The 12,891-nt window shown below is 40.3% G+C and overlaps 1 protein-coding gene across 2 annotated transcripts in view; it reads left to right on the top strand.

The window, feature by feature from the left end:
* The window catches only part of tjp2b (tight junction protein 2b (zona occludens 2)), a 123,938-nt gene that overhangs the window by 55,402 nt on the left and 55,645 nt on the right, over window positions 1-12,891 (top strand). For both annotated transcript variants that reach the window (XM_083912188.1, XM_083912189.1), the window contains exons 2-4: window positions 489-542; window positions 5,851-5,975; window positions 7,461-7,563. In XM_083912188.1, coding sequence (XP_083768314.1) covers window positions 489-542; window positions 5,851-5,975; window positions 7,461-7,563 — 282 coding nt within the window. The remainder of the gene's footprint in view (window positions 1-488; window positions 543-5,850; window positions 5,976-7,460; window positions 7,564-12,891) is intronic.

The following is a 12,891-nucleotide window of genomic DNA, read 5'->3' on the forward strand; positions in this document are numbered from 1 at the left end:
CCCCTAGTAGATACTCAGAGAACTCGGTTTTTGGTACTTCCTTATTGGATCAACCAGGAATTCACTGTGGTGGGGGCTTGGTGTGTGTGTGTGTGAGAGAGAGAGCAATGAGTTGGAAATGGATGAGGGCACATGTCTGCTGGGATAGTTGTCCAATTAAAATGATACAGCAGCCGGTGGTGAGACAGACAGGATGACATGCAGGCTGCTGTTATTGACATAATACTGACTGTTCTTTCACAGAGGTCAGTTCTCCCACCCACACACGCCCCTTTCCTATGATGTGTGTGCGTGTGTGTGTGTGTGTGTGTGTTACTGCACACAGATTTGTGTAATTTCTGTTCATATGTAAATAAGTGAATCGATTATCGCATGCTTCTTTACATCTTAGTTTTTTTCGGAATGGTTATTGACTTCATGCTGCTGAATGTGTCACTGGTGTTGAGATGCAGTGTTTGCTGACCTTGTGGTGTCTGTGTTCCCTTTAGAGCTCAGGGATGGAAGAGATGGTCTGGGAGCAGTACTCAGTCACTCTGCAGCGGGTGAGTTCATTCACTAACATCCATCCATCTATTTATACATCAACCTGAAGCGTCCAGTGACCAAATTATGCATTTATCAATCCCCCAACATCAGACAGATAACTCCTGATAAAGAAGATATCCTGCTCTTGAACATCCTTTAGCATTCAAGTTATGCATATTTTGAATTCTTTAACGTCAGTCATACATCATTACATCCGTCAGTGTACTGAATGAGCCTTCAGTAGTCCCTCTCTCTATTAACAACAGTGTATGCTGGAAGGAGATGTAGAGCAGGTATGAGATAAACTTTGTCTCTCTTTAAGGGAGGACCAATCCATATTTAATTATTTCCTATTTGTTCTGCACAAAGCGATAAGAGGAACATAAGAAAATCCTACAAGGGCTTCATAAGACGTGCTCTGACTGCCAATCTGTTCTTACCCTCCTGAGTATGTTGCATGCAATGCATTGCATGTGATCTTAATTTGGATGTGCGTGCCAGGCAGTTTGGAATAAGCATAGGATAATGCACCAATAATCCGTATAAGGGCAGCCGACTTCAGCGCCAATGATATTTGACAGGTCATCTTACACCCAGACAAAGAAGAAAAGAAAGAAAAAGACATGGTAATGCCACTCCAGGGCAGCAAAAAGAAAAACAAACTGGAACAGCTGTTTTGGAAAAGTGATGAGTCCCCAGATGTAATCCTTTGTGGAGGCACCTTTTGCTTTAATCACAGCCATCAGTCTGTTTGGATTTGTCTCTATCAGCTTTGTGCACCTAGATTGGAGAATATTTCCCCATTCTTCCTGCGGAATTGTTGGAGTTCAGTCAGATTCTGTGGTGAGCGGTGATGGACTGCACTCTTCAAGTCCATCCACAGATGTTCTGTAGGATTCAGGTCAGGGCTCTGACTTGGCCACTCTAGGACATTCATCTTCCTGTCCTTTAGCCACTGTGTTGTTTTTATGGAGGTGTGTTTTGGGTCGTTGTCATGCTGGAAGGTGAAACCAACTGCCCATTTTCAAGTATCTAACAGTGGGACAAGGTTTTTCCTCAAGGATTTGGGTGGACTTGGCAGCATCCATTTTCCCTTCAGTCCTGACCAAGTGCCCAGTCCCTGCCCAGAAACAAGCCCACAACATAATGCTGCCACCACCATGCTTCACTGTAGGGATGGGGTGTTCTGGGTGTCGTGCTGTGTTTGATGTATGCCAAACATAGAGCTTAGAGTTCAGCCCAAAAAGTTCAGTTTTGGTCTCAACCGACCATATAACCTTTTGCCACATGGCATCAGACTAAATGATGCACAGGTGCATATACAGTAAATGCATTCATATCTCTTCATCCACAGGATTAAAATGGAGGCTCTGCCTTTTATTTACCTGTAGCCATGGTGAATCGTCAACCTACTCAGAGTTGATTGAAGTAACTCTGATCAGTTGTTCAGAAAAGGGGGAGCTTCCATCTCAGGATCAACTCAAAGGTCAGGCAGAGGCTCAGAGTTTGTTGGGCCTCTGTTCTGAAACAGGGCCCCCTCGATGGCCAACAGCTCTGTAAAAAACAACAACAACAACAAACAAGAGAACAGTCACAAACCACAAACTGGTCCACTAACTTACACTCTACACAGTCTCAGCTTTTTGTGAAGCCGGGTGTTAAGTTACTTTGGTAGTTACTAACGTTTAGTGAGTCAATGGCACTGTTAGAAAGTAGTGTTAGCATGAATGCTAACATTAGCTATTGTCCCTGTAGTTTGTTCTGTACCTCTGACAACGACCAAGGAGACAGTTTGTCTCCTCCCCACGACCACTGCTTGGATTTTGTGTCCATAGTTAACTCTAGACTGTTTAGTGTAAAGTTTAAACAAAGAGCCAATAATATTATAAAATTATTATAACCTCTTTGGTGTAAATATGGAAATATTTTTATATATAAAACCATTTTCCAGATAGGATTTTTATACTTTTATACTAAACATGTCAAGGGTTTTAAAATGTCAGGCACTGTTAAAGATTTAAATAAGTAATTTTCTTGTGTTTTCTTATCATTCGTAGTAAACACTGAACAGGGGACTTATCCTAATGGACGATAGCAATGTTAATCATCCTATCAAACTCACTTCCGCAAATCCCACTTTTCATGCAGTATTGGTGCTTGGAGTTTTGGTCTCACCTGACTATATAACTAGAGATGCACTGATCAGATACCCAGATCGGATATCTACTCCGATATTGACTAATGAGTTGGGTCGGATATCGGATGAATGAGGTCCAGCATTCTGATCCAGTCATTCAACAGTAGGATCGGATCAGTATCAGGTATCGGACGATACGCTTGGACCAGGTATCGGATTGGATCAGAAAAAACGGGATCGTGCATCTCTACATATAACCCTTCGCCACATGGCATCATAATCTTCAAAATGTTTTTTTTTTTGCGAGACTCAGTGTGAAATATTTTCAGATGAGGCTTCTTTCTCTCCACCCTGCAAACATATAGAACTTGTGAAATTGTTGTCACATGCACAGATGGACCAACCTCTGCCATTTAGACTTTAACTCCTTCAAGGTCACCTTGGTAGCTTCCGTGATCAATCTTTTCCTGGCTCGGTCCTCCAGTTTGGAGGGGCGGCCCGATCTAGGCCAGGTCTGGGTGGATCCATATTCCTTCCACTTCTGGACAATACACTGAAAGGTCCTCAGAGGGACAGTTAAAGCCTTTGAAATCTGTTTATATCCTTCTCCTAACTTGTTCCTATCCATAACTTTACCCTGAGCTTTTTTGAAAGCATCTTTCCAACCATGGTGAATTATTTGTGTTAGCATAAAGTACTAGGAGAGGAATCCTCAAGGAACAGCTGATTTTATTCTGAAGTAAAATCAAAGGAACAGCTGATTTTATTCTGAAGTAATCAAAGGAACAGCTGATTTTATTCTGAAATCAAATCAAAGGAACAGCTGATTTTATTCTGAAGTCAAATCAAAGAACAGCTGATTTTATTCTGAAGTAAAATCAAAGGAACAGCTGATTTTATTCTGAAGTCAAATCAAAGGAACAGCTGATTTTATTCTGAAATCAAATCAAAGGAACAGCTGATTTTATTCTGAAGTCAAATCAAAGAACAGCTGATTTTATTCTGAAGTAAAATCAAAGGAACAGCTGATTTTATTCTGAAGTCAAATCAAAGGAACAGCTGATGTTATTCTGAAGTCAAATCAAAGAAACAGATGATTTTGTTCTGAAGTAAAATCAAAGAACAGCTGATTTTATTCTGAAGTCAAATCAAAGAACAGCTTATTTTATTCTGAAGTCAAATAAAAGGAACAGCTGATTTTATTCTGAAGTCAAATCAAAGGAACAGCTGAATTTATTCTGAAGTCAAATCAAAGGAACAGCTGATTTTATTCTGAAGTAAAATCAAAGGAACAGCTGATTTTATTCTGAAGTAAAATCAAAGGAACAGCTGATTTTTATTCTGAAGTAAAATCAAAGGAACAGCTGATTTTATTCTGAAGTAAAATCAAAGGAACAGCTGATTTTATTCTGAAGTAATCAAAAAAAGAGCTGATTTTATTCTGAAGTCAAATCAAAGGAACAGCTGATTTTATTCTGAAGTCAAATCAAGGAACAGCTGATTTTATTCTGAAGTCAAATCAAAGGAACAGCTGATATTATTCTGAAATAATCAAAGGAACAGCTGATTTTATTCTGAAGTAAAATCAAAGGAACAGCTGATTTTATTCTAAAGTCAAATCAAAACCACCACAGTTGATGTCAGGTGGAGGCCAATTAGCCTGGTGTGTGATCTGGAAGGTGATTGGTTAAACCTGAGAATGTTTATAACGGTTATTCTAAAGGTACTCATCACTTTACAACACTGCTTTTCTAGTTTTTCATTTTTTATTAATTTTCTGAAATTTTGAAAACAAATTCACTTGAATGTTGTTGTAAGGCAAAATTTGTAAATCATGCTGGAAAAAAATCTATCTTTTATTCTGTTTTCATTTCAAAGTGACTATTTCAAAAGGGTATCATGACTTTCTATAGGCGCCATTGCCTCCCCACTTTACTGCCCTGGAACATTTTATAGGTGTGTATAAGAGCGTGCTACCTGCCTCCGGCCTTTCTTTCACTATATTGATTGTGCGCTCCACCACTGAGCCAGTGTGTCAGTTTCTGCTTATCACCTAAATATTAAGTTGGATTTATGTCGAAAGGTTATAACACAGACTTTTTCGATCATATAATAACACTTAAGCCCATCTCCAATCCAACAGCGTACCCACAGAACTGTTTGCGTTTCCCCAGGTCAGTGGGTCTTTTCTATCGTGTAGGCTTCCACATAATAATTTTGTGTAAACTGTTGAAATTATTACAATTATAAATAATAATTAATTCTGTGTTTTCATTAAGAAATTGCTTTGCCATCATCATTATTAATATTTCACTGCATGAAATGCAAGTTGTGCCTACTGGCTTAAGGGTGTGTAAGGGTGTCTTAAGGGTGTTTCATTTCACATTTAACAGCCTGCTTCAGAGATTGTGTGTGACTTTGTTCAAGAGCCTATTCGTCCAAAGAGAAAATCTTACCCTCCTTGTCCACCAAATACCTCTTAAAGAGCAAAAGGTCAAGAGAGAGAGGGAGAGGCGTCCATATGTCTCCATAAATATAAAATAATCCTTTATTTTCATCCCAGGAAAGGGGGTTTGAGAGCATAGCGGGGGCGAAGGCAGAAAGACCCAGGACTGATGTCCTTTGCCTTTGGCTGGCATCTTTGAGCTATCAGGCCGGCCTTAGAGGTGTCACCACAGTTAGTGCCCCCCCTGAGGGAGAGAGAAGGCAACCCCTCCTACATACGCACATGTAAGACCAAGGCTGTGCATACCAACGTTTCATGCATGAGGCCCAGTGTTACTGAGTGCTGACTTAAAACATGCCATATGACATATTTACTCTTTCAATATTTTACCAAACCATGATCTAACAGCATTTGAGAAGCTAACTCCTCTCCAGCATAACAGCCCTCTGCTGTGTATGACAACCATTTGCAGTTCAACGAGGTAACTCTTCATGGAATGGCCAAAACATTGGCATTGCACTTAATCACAGCAGCCTTCATGTTCCTTCCAAAATATACAAGTTCAAACCATTAAGTGGTTCATACAGGTGATTCTAATGGGACAGGGTTGACACCACATGCAGTATACAAAAACCAAACAGTCAGCGCCTCGTCGTCTGTCTGCAAGAAATTGATTGACACACTGTGTTATTGTGAGTCCCGTTCTGTCTGAGTCACAGGTCGTTGATTTATTTTACTGTAGGACTCTAAGATGGGTTTCGGCATCGCTGTGTCAGGTGGGCGGGACAACCCCAACGTTGACAACGGTGAGACGTCAATCATTGTGTCAGACGTGCTGCAGGGAGGACCAGCAGATGGATTACTCTTGTAAGTCTGTCAAACAGTGAGCAAATCCTCCTCAATTCCCTGTGTACTGGTTTAACTGTCAAATCCACAACCTCACCTCTCCTACAAGTCACTGTTAATCACCCTAGACTTTCCGCTCAGCTCAGTCAACACGCTGAGGAAATCTGCAACTAGCATGCAGCTGAGTTAGCACAATTGTCAGAGCTAGATAAATGAAAAAATAAAAAAATCAATGCTAAAATTACTAAATATAACTCTAAATTAACTCCAAACTGCTTGTGTTGTGTAGTGTTATATAGTGAAATAATTGTACAGGAATTCCAGAGTACAATACTGAGTTAATTATGCCTTAGATAAATGGTTATTTTAAATATTTTTTCTTACTACTAGTAAGGAAGACAGAAGATAGCTAATTCAACCATTTAGCTATTACGTTTAGTCCTATTTCAACTACATATTCACTACTTTTAGTTAACTCTTTTAGCCATTTTGTATTACTTTTAGGTAACTTACTATTTGAAATGTGTATATACCATTATTTTTAAGCTTATGTTTTTCGAGCATTTAGCCATTAGTCTACTTTTAGCTTTTCAGCTATTTCAACTATTTAGCTATTACTTTTAGCTAACTATTTTAACTGCGTATTTTCGCTTTTAGTAACTCTTGTAGCCATTTTTCCATTTCTTTTGGTTCACTAACTATTTGAACTGTGTATTCATTATTTTTAGCTTCTTTATAAGCATTTGGACATGACTTTTAGCTAACTGTTTAGACTACTCCGCTCGCTAACTGCTGTTCATGTAGTTACAACACATTGTGTTAAATTTACATCTGACTCAATATATGGATTTTTACTGTTTATTTTTTATGAAAATGTTATGTTCTTTTAGTTGAGCTGCACCACAATATTTAAAGCTACAGTCTGCAATTTTTGTTTGATCATATAAACTGAAGCTGACACTATGCTCCGATAGAACAACATAAATCATCCAGTTTTGGGGGGGAAAAAAAATCAAAAATCCACCGTGCCCGTATCATCCTGTCCACTCAGCGCAGAGCTTTGTGAGAGCTGACTGTCAGGCACAGTTCGTGCAAAGCCACAGATCCCCCCTACAATATCACCAGCTAGGCATACGCTAAATGACCTTAGCAATTTCTATCTATGAGTAAGTTAGCCAGCCTACCTCTGTGTAGCGTGTACTCCAAGCCGTTTATTGATGAGGGAAGAGACGAGCGCATTCACAGAAATGGGTGCACTGACATAAGTAATTTGACTGAGCCTGCCAGACTTGCCGACTGCAGCTTTAATGTACCACCGGCTGGGAATCACTGCTCTAGATTTCTAGAATTTCCTGCAATCAAATTTAGTGGAAATATTAATTGCCACAAAGCAGGACTGTATTATTTGCAAAACTGTTTTAATGTTGTCATTCTGATATTTATTTTGTTCTCACAATTTCTTAATATATATAACAATATTATGTGTGTGCATCTTCTTTTGTCCAGTGAGAATGATCGTGTCATTCAGGTCAACTCCATCCCCATGGACAACGTGCCTCATTCCTTTGCTGTGCAATCCCTCCGTAAATGTGGTAAAGTGGCTAAAATAGTGAGTATGAACCACACACAAGGAGTGTCCTTTTGCACATTGACATGACAGCTCACATTTCCCTGTTCCCAGTTCCATCATAGTAAGTTAACATGCAATGAAAAACAACTATCATTATGAAGGAATGGTTGGTCTCAAAACAAACAACTGCTGGTTCACCTACCACTTCAGACATATTTTATACAGATTTAAAAAAAGGAAGTGGAATTTGATTATTTCATTATATCCCCCTGACTTAGAGTTTTCCACTCATCTTTCAAGTGCCTTACAGAACAGCTATAAGCACTTTGGCTACACATTCCGACACTACGAACGACCATAGTAATTCTGATGAAGCGTAAACCGACCCCGAGTCAGTAGTGACGAGCTGAAAGGTCTAAGGTCATCACTGCAGCTCTGCAAACACAACAAACACACTCCAGAGAGATGGATTGATGTGACACACCTTCAGCACTAACCACCTCTGCATTTATATAATGCTTTCCTACCATACTGACCACTCAAAGTGCTTTACAACACATGCCAACATTCACCCATTTACACACTGGCGGCAGAGGCTGTCAGGAAAGGTTAAGAAGGACACTTCGATACTCTCTGGAGGAGCAGGGATCAAACCAGGAACCTTACGATTACCAGACAAACCTACCATCATCAATCAGAGCAACAAAAACGTGACCTACAACCAATCACAGCAACGAAATGACGTAGCACTTAGCGACACATGCTTGGTCCTTGGCCAGCTTTGAATCACGGAATAAATGGTGGCCAGGTCAAAAACTTTTCTCAAATCAAAGCTGAACATTAACTAAAATGTGTCTCCTCAAAACATTTGAGGAGAGAAATAGGTATTGTTGACTCATATTTGATCAGCGCCGCCTAGTTTGAATATTTCATCGGCTTTTCATGAGCCTGGTAAGCTACGCTGGAAGGAGAATACCAGTTATGTTCAGTAACTATATTCAACAATGCTTCTCTGTCAGTCATCGTTTTAAACTCACCTCACATGAGATAATCAGCTGTGATTGGCCCATCAGATCTCAAGTTGCCAGAAATGGGAGGGGCAAAAAATTTGTAAAAAAGCAAATGAAACACGAGCTCAGCAGATTCGTCTGGTTAGGAAAAGAGTGCAGATTTAGCTATGGGAAACACAAGATTGTCGCTCACAAGGACAGATACAAAAAAGGATCAGACTTGATGAAGCAGAACCAGAGATATCATCTTTTTTATTGTACACATTCTCTTTTCTTGTCAAAACCTGGCGCTTACATTACCTACAACGCAACTGGACCGCAGTCAATTGGATCAGAGATTGGGGTGTGTTGCAGCCTGGAGAACAAGTTTCCCTCAGTGTGAGCTCAGCTCATGAAAGTGTGTGTTGGTTTTAAAGGGTTAAAGAAGGCCTGATTGGATTCACCATCATTGGAGCTTACAGTCTGCTGTTGTGAGCAATATTTTATATCATACAGTGGAGATCAAAATTAGAGAAACAAAGTATTCATATTTAATTCATTCTGAAATACTTTTATTTTTTTATTGTTCATAATTTGATAGAATATCCACTGTGTCTATCCCACTGCTGCATGTTTTTTTTAAATAACCAAGGCACTTCAACATAAACCTTTATTAAGTGAAAAACAACAGTGATCAGACTTAGAGAACAGTAACCACTGTGTCAGAAGAGAAGATTTCAACAATGTTTTCTTCTCTAGGATTAAAAAATGAACAGGAAGTGTAGAGGCCACAGCTTTGAATGACTTCAGCACATCTGCGCCCACAGGACATCACTAGTTTCTCACACTGCTCTAGTTTGATCTGGGTCCATTCTGACTCAGTCTCTTCCACAGTTCACTAACTGTAGTGGGTTTCTTACACATTACTTTGTAGCTAAAGATTATCCAGAGTTTCTCTATGGGGTTTAGATCTGGACTCTGACCATTTCATTGTTTCAATATTCTGAGCTTCAGTGAACTGCTTCACCTGTTTTATAGTGTGACAGGGGACATTGTACTGTAGGAGAATTGCAGCTGATTGGGAGACAGTTGCAGCGGAGGTATTGCATGTTGCTGAAGGAGGTTCACATAAACATTTGCATTCACCCTGCCCTCTAGCTGAACAAGAGGCCAAACTCCTGCTGCAGAAAACATCCCCCAAACCATGGCATGACATTGCTAAAGTTTAATTTATTTGGGTCTGATGGAAACATTATGTTCGGCATCTGGGAACGACTGAACCCAGTGTGTAAAGAAGTCAGTTCAATTTGGAGAAGGAAGTGTCAGAGTCCAGATCTAAACCCCATAGAGAATCTCTGGAAAATCCCTGTCAACAGAGTAATGTGTAAGAAACCCACTCCAGTTAGTGAACTGTGGAGAGACTGAGTCAGAATGGACGCAGATCAAACCAGAGCAGTGTGAGAAACTAGTGATGTCCTGTGGGTGCAGATGTGCTGAAGTCATTCAAAGCTGTGGCCTCTACACTTCCTGTTCATTTCTGAATCCTAGAGAAGAAAACATTCTGCTGAAATCTTCTGTTCTGACACAGTAGGTACTGTAATTACTCTAATTTTGATCACTGCTTTTTTCACTAAATAAAGGTTTTGGTTGAAGTGCCTTAGTTATTTTAAAACAACATACTAGTACAGCAGAGTATAACTACAATGGATATTCTATCAAATTCTGAACATTAAAAAATAACAGTATTTCAGAATAAATCAAGTTCTAATAATGTTGTCCTCTACTTTCCATCTCCAGGGTATATACATTTTTAGACACAATGGCCCTCATTTATCAAACAAACGTACAGCAGAAAAATGTGCGTACGACCATTTCAAACCAAAAACTTCGGCATTTATCAATTCGGACGTGAGCGGGAGCTTAGATCAAATCTCACGTCAGGTCTGAGATCGTGTACGATCAGATGATTAACATCTCTGTATGGTTCTTCTAGGTGACAAAGGTTATCCTCTAACAGAATAACTAATAACCCCGCTGGCGAACCCCGCTACAGAGCAGGAGCGCAGGTTCAACAGTGCGCACACACGCACACGGGTCACAGTGGAGCGCTGCTTCAGGTTGACTGCCTTCGTTATTCTTTTCCATACAGCGTTTTTATGGGCCCCTTTTATTCCACTCTTAAGACTGCCAAAAAGCACATCTTTATTTTGCTCCATGACGGATGTCGATCTCTGTGTCGGAAAAGTTTCTTTTCTTACCAGCGTTTCGTCTCTCCATGTTTGACCTCAGTGGGCAAGGCCTCCGAACCAGGAATATTTAAAGGCGTAATAGTTAATGACCATCGGATTCAGCCGCCGCATTTATCAAGGCCCGCTCATTCGTACGCTGAGATTGGTCAGATACGAATGTTTCATAAATCACACGTGTGTCCTGTCGTACGACCAATTCTGCGCTCAGATTTGCGCTCGTTTTCACGCAAGATTGATAAATGAGGGCCATTGTTTGGAAGCAGAGCACAATTCAGATCTTGCAGGGTGAGCCAGGACTGGTGAGGAGGAAAAGAGGACTGAACTTACCATTTGCTATAATGTAGCACTGTACATCTACAGGAACAGATAGTGTGCATGTGGTTTTAAGTCTCCTGCACAGTAACATCTCAAGCTTTCAGCCTGGCTGCTTCTCACGCTGCTTCAGTTCTAAAAGTAGCAGTGTTTGTGTCCCGTGTGTATACTGGGCTAATCTCACTGCTCCACACAGCTAAATATAAAAGCCTGACATGTCGAGGGAATCTGATTTGCTGCTTTAAATCTCCACTTTCACGATATCCAGCTATATCTTTACTCCCACTCTGTCTAAGAGAATCAGGCATAGAAGCCTTTTATTTTGAAGCCGGGATTCTTTTTTATGCCTTTCTCTTGAGTGTTTTTAGTCTTGCTGAACAAATAAGTAACCTGTGAAGTCTGTCTGTGGGCGTTTGTCCTTTTCTTTAAACCTAAGATAAAACAACAAAGATGTTGTTTCTGCATTGTTGTTTTAGATGGTCAATAGAACAAGCAGATAACCTTTAGTCAAGGTTAACAAACATAAGTTATCAGTTCTGCTTGTTGGGAGTTATCCCTCATCCTCTGTTACCGTTACACTGTGCGTTGTCATAGCAGCCTACAACACAAGGATTTGTTTGCTGGTTTGCGTTGCCGTCATTGATTTTATTACCATCCTGGTTTCTGGACTTCTGTGAGGAAGATCATAAAAATCCCTGTTGGTTTTAAGTCGTTATTTGATGTTTACGACAAGATGAGTTGAAAACCTACACCTACTGACATTGTACCAGTCTGTAACATTTTATAAACGGTCTATAAGCTTAAAATAAAAATGAGGATACATAATTTAGTGAGATACTTGAATAATACTTGCAAACACAATCCATAAGACATACAGACAACAAATTGTTGAGATGATTTTTTCTTTCCTCTGTATAAAACTTTCAACCAGCTGACAGCTTGTAACGGATTTGACCAGCTGACTTTGCTCTGAGCTAATTGGCTGTTGAAACAGGCAATGTGTCTTATTTTCTAAAACCAGCTGCTGGAGACTTGACAAGTTGAGTCACAGGCAACACAATCAGCCAGCTGAGTCGAGATGAGACAGGCCAGTTCACACGTCTGCAGCTTTCCCCTGCAACGATCTGAAAGAGTTTGATCTCGTCACAAATCCTTGGTCTGAACTAGGCTTGATGCATTCCTACATATAGATACAGTGCCTATAGAAAGTCAAGCAGTGATTGACTGCACTCTTCAAGTCCATCCACAGATGTTCTGTAGGATTCAGGTCAGGGCTCTGACTGGGCCACTCTAGGACATTCACCTTCCTGTCCTTTAGCCACTGTGTTGTTTTGGGTCGTTGTCATGCTGGAAGGTGAAACCACCTGCCCATTTTCAAGTGTCTAACAGAGGGACAAGGGTTTTCCTCAAGAATTTGGGCGGACTATCGGAATTGGTGGAACTTGGCTCCGATAGTGGACGATGGTTGCAGTTTTTCCCACAGCACCATAAACAGCTTCTTCCCTGCCCTGCTCTCTGTCTCTCTGACACCTTTATTTTGTGAAAAAAAACAGTGATCCAAATTGGAGAACAGTAACTACTGTGTCAGAAGAGAAGATTTCACCAATGTTTAGAGGCCACAGCTTTGAATGACTTCAGCACATCTGCGCCCACAGGACATCACTAGTTTCTCACACTGCTCTGGTTTGATCTTGGTCCATTCTGACTCAGTCTCTTCCACAGTTCACTAACTGGAGTGGGTTTCTTACACATTACGTTGTTGACAAGGATTTTCCAGAGATTATCTATGGGGTTTAGATCTGGACTCTGACCATTTC

This window comes from Echiichthys vipera (assembly GCF_963691815.1).
Source record: "Echiichthys vipera genome assembly, chromosome: 4".
NCBI classification, from domain to species: domain Eukaryota; kingdom Metazoa; phylum Chordata; class Actinopteri; order Perciformes; family Trachinidae; genus Echiichthys; species Echiichthys vipera.